The 4,368-nt window shown below is 17.8% G+C and overlaps 1 protein-coding gene across 1 annotated transcript; it reads right to left on the reverse strand.

The window, feature by feature from the left end:
- Positions 1–737: 737 nt before the first annotated feature.
- Positions 738–1,809, reverse strand: PRSY57_1448300 (gamete egress and sporozoite traversal protein, putative; the record flags this gene model as incomplete). The annotated part of the gene is made up of 3 exons (XM_012910079.2): positions 738–1,229; positions 1,395–1,543; positions 1,704–1,809. 3 exons carry the CDS (start codon positions 1,807–1,809, stop codon positions 738–740), a joined length of 747 nt encoding a protein of 248 aa, XP_012765533.1.
- Positions 1,810–4,368: the final 2,559 nt, after the last annotated feature.

Genomic DNA, 4,368 nt, shown 5'->3' on the forward strand with positions numbered 1-4,368 from the left:
AAAATTTAATTATTTTTTTTGTTTTTTTTAAATTTTTTTTTTTTTTTTTTTTTTTTTTTTAAATTTTTTATTTTTTTTTTTTTTTTTTTTTTTTTTTTTTTGTATATACATATGAAAAAGAAGATAACTTGTATATAACTCCTATTATTGTATAAATGTTTTATTGTTTTGTATTAAATAACACTATATTTATGATATAAAATCAAATTAGATTAAAGAAAAAAAAAAAAAAAAAATATAAAATATAAATATAAATATATATTTAATATATATATATTATAAATAATAAAAAATGTGGTAAAAAATGACTTATAACAAATTATTATTGATGTTCAAATGAAAGTAAAAAGAGGTATGTGTTATATATATATATATATATATATATATATATGCATAGTGTATTTGGTATGTTTCCATATATTGTCTTATTTCCAAGTTCGAAAGAATCACAAATATAAAACATCACATTTATACATATATATATGTATATATATAATATTGCGCATAAGGAAAATGAAAAATTATATGAAAAATACACTAAAAAAATAAACCAGATAATATATATATATATATATATATATTTATTTATTTATAATCATTTTAATATCATCAATCATCAAAGCTTCTAATATTTTAAATAAAAAAATGTGTTAAAAAACCTTAAAAAGTATAGTATTCATTTCTTTATGGTTTCTACATATGTTTATGCGTAAAGGTTAATAATACATGTTTCCATATTATTGTAATAGGGCTTTTTCTTGCTCTTCTAATTTTTGTATATCTTGTTTATCCTTATCTAATTGTCCAAGAGCATTTAATTCATCATCTACATTTATTTTATTTTCCTGAGAATATTCTTCAATTTTTTCTTCGAAACTGTTATATAATCTATTTATAATTGGTTGTGCTATATCCTTTGATTGTTGATCAAGTTTCTGAGTAGCTTCTAATGTTCTTTGTTTCCATTTGTTTAAATTCTTTCGTATAAATTGAACAGCTATTGGAATAACTAAGCTTTTAAGAAGTATGCTAAAGAAATGTCTGAGTTTTCCTTTATGTTTATGATACAAACTAAGAAGCTTTTCCTTTGCCTTTGATCCAAGTTTCTTTAATTTTTGTCCAAATTTACTATTTTTAAATTTGTCCTTTAATTTTCTTATAAATTCAGTTTGTATAAGTGCAAGATTTTTCCCCTCGTATGCGCTTGCATCAAAGATGTCTGCATCATCCTATAAAAAAAAAAAAAAAAATATATATATATATATATATATATATATATATATATAAAATAATTAAAAACCAGTAATTAATACAATTCAATTAAAGTAAATATATGTATCTACTGTCTATGTAAAATATTAATATATGTATAACATAAGTATCATTCGTATTACCTCTAAAAGAATCATGAATTTTTCCAAATTATTTCCATTTGATAAATCATCTTCCAATTTGTTAACAACTTTTGTAGATACAATGTCTATAAACGAGTTTAAATGGCTATGCCATAATTCACCAACTTTATTGGACAGTGTGTCTCCAACTGAAAAAAAAAAAAATATAAATATAAATGTAAATATAAATAAATATATATATATATATGTGTGTGTGTGTTCCATTCATATTCAATATATTTTTACATATTGTAAATATATATTTGTATATATATATTAATATGTATAAAACAATGCAGTTAATATTACTTTCAATATAATTCAAGGGAGCATAATTTACAGAATGAAGTTGTATAGATCTTATAGGAAGAACTAATGCTATCAAGAGGGTAATACAATATGTAAATTTATTCATTTTGTTCTATTTAAGTAGTACATACACACACATATACGAAAAGAAATGTTCAGTTGAAAAGTAAAACTTTTATATTTTTGAAGAACAAAATTTATAAAATGTTTCTTATTTTATCAATGTGTAAAAATCATGAAATATAATGATTTAATAAAATGTATAAAAATAAGGAAATATAATATTATTAAAAAAAAAAAATAATAAATGTTCGAAGAAGTAATTAAACAAATAGGAAATATATATATAAAAAAAAAATAATAATAATAAAATAAAACATGTTAATAACCCATTTGATATCAAAGCTTTCAATGCAAGCTAAAAAAAAGTGTGAAAATGAAAAAAGAAAAAAAAAGACATTTTCATTATTTAATGAATAATCAATAAAAAAAAAAAAAAAAATGAACACTTAGGAATAATATAACTATAAATTTGAGCTATTTATGTGTGTTTTTTTTTTTTTTTTTTTTTGTTTTAAACTATTGTATTTTTATGTAGTTATATTTATTAACAATTAATAGTGATATATGAACATCCAGATTTTTTTTTTCATTTCATGTACATATATTGAGCTTAAAATGTAAAATATTATATGAACATGTTAATAATAAAGCATGTAGCTAGCTATTTGTAGAAACATTGTTAAATAATAAAAGAACATTATATTTGAATGACTATATAATAGTGCAATATTAAAGAAAATTAAAAGAAAAAAGGAAAAAAAAAAAAAAAAACAGTCATTGTTTTAAATTAGTTAATTAAAGTGTGAATATGTTTTATTTTTATTTTGTGCATGTCATATTTAAACATAATATTTAAAATAAAACTATTGTTTAAAATGATCAAGATGACATACACATAAAGATGATGTGTATAGGTAACTGTCTTCATAGAGCTACTCGAATAAAAATAATATATATATATATATATATATATTATAATAGCTATATCATGTAAAATTATAAAAAATGATAAAGTACTTTATACACACAAATATATATATATATATATATATATATATATAGGTACACATATTTATACATAATATTATAGACTTCATTTTTTTTGTTTCTTTTAAGATATATATTACTTCATTATGAGAAATGCTCATTAAGTTAAATATCATCTTTTTTTTTTTTTTTTATATTAAATTTTTTGTTCTGTCATTACAATAATGTCAGAAAATTACATGCATTGCTTATGACAAAAATGAAATTATCATTTATTATTATATTTCTTTTTTTTATTCTGAAATTTTTTATTTTGGATGTATGAGTATGAAATAAAAGTTATAATAAGCAATTACGTTACATATTAAAAAAAAAAAAAAAAACACCATAATGCATATATATATATATAAATATATGGATATATTTTTATACTTGTAATATTATTCGCCATTTTTTACATGAATAATTAAAGGATATTCTTGTCTTTTGTTCAAATATAAATGCGAAAAAAAAATAAGGATAAAAAACAAAAAAAAAAAATTTTATTGTTTCTCTTTTTTCTCCCGAATATTCATATAAAATAATCTGTGTGATTATTAAATTTCTTTTTCGATATACACACTGTTTGTGTCTAAAATGTTGAAATTGGACGAATTTGTATGTGTATATAAAAAATAAAAAAGAATATCATTATTATATAAGGGTTAATAACAAATTCATGAATAAATTAGTATTATTAGGTATGAAAATATATATTATTATTTTTCTATATATATAGACTTTTTTTTTCCCCCTACTTTTTCATTAATATAATATTATACAATGAAGTAAATTTTTTTCTTTTTGTTGTTCTACCTTTTTAGTTAGTATGTATATATAAAAATATGACGTAATATATTAATATATATAACAAAGATAATGTCTATTATGTATAACTTGAATTCGAAAATTTTTATTTTAATTCTTGAAACATAACATCTTTTTTATTATCCCACTTAGAAAATTGTTTCATAATAATTATTTAATTAAAACTAATTTATAATACATGAACTATAAGTAAATGTATGTTTTTATTATTTTTAATATACATTTACTTTAGAATACAAAATATATAGCATATTCAATAACATTCCCCTTATAAAAATATTCATAAATAAGTAAATAAAAATAAATTTGTATATTTAATTTTTCACACATAAATATCACATTAAGAATAAAAAATGAATAATAATAAATATAATAATATATAAAAATGTTTTTGTTATTCTTTTATTATTTTTTTTTTTTTATTATTTTTAATATTTATCATTTTGTGCACTGAAAAATGTAATATATATATATATATATATATATAAATATATAAAATAATATATACAGGTTTGAATTAAAAAATATATCTTAAAATTCTTTGAAATTAAAAAATGTTAGTTTAATATACTTCCCTTTCTAATTATAATTAAAGAAAGAAATTTTTTTTTTTTTCCTTCGTTATATTTTTTTGGTAAAGATTGTTCTTACTACATACATATTATATATATATATATATATATATATATATAATTTAATAATATTACAGTGTGTGCATTTTATTGATAAATCGTCTGAAAAAAATATG

The sequence above is a fragment of the Plasmodium reichenowi genome, chromosome 14 (genome assembly GCF_001601855.1).
Source record: "Plasmodium reichenowi strain SY57 chromosome 14, whole genome shotgun sequence".
Lineage (NCBI taxonomy): Eukaryota > Apicomplexa > Aconoidasida > Haemosporida > Plasmodiidae > Plasmodium > Plasmodium reichenowi.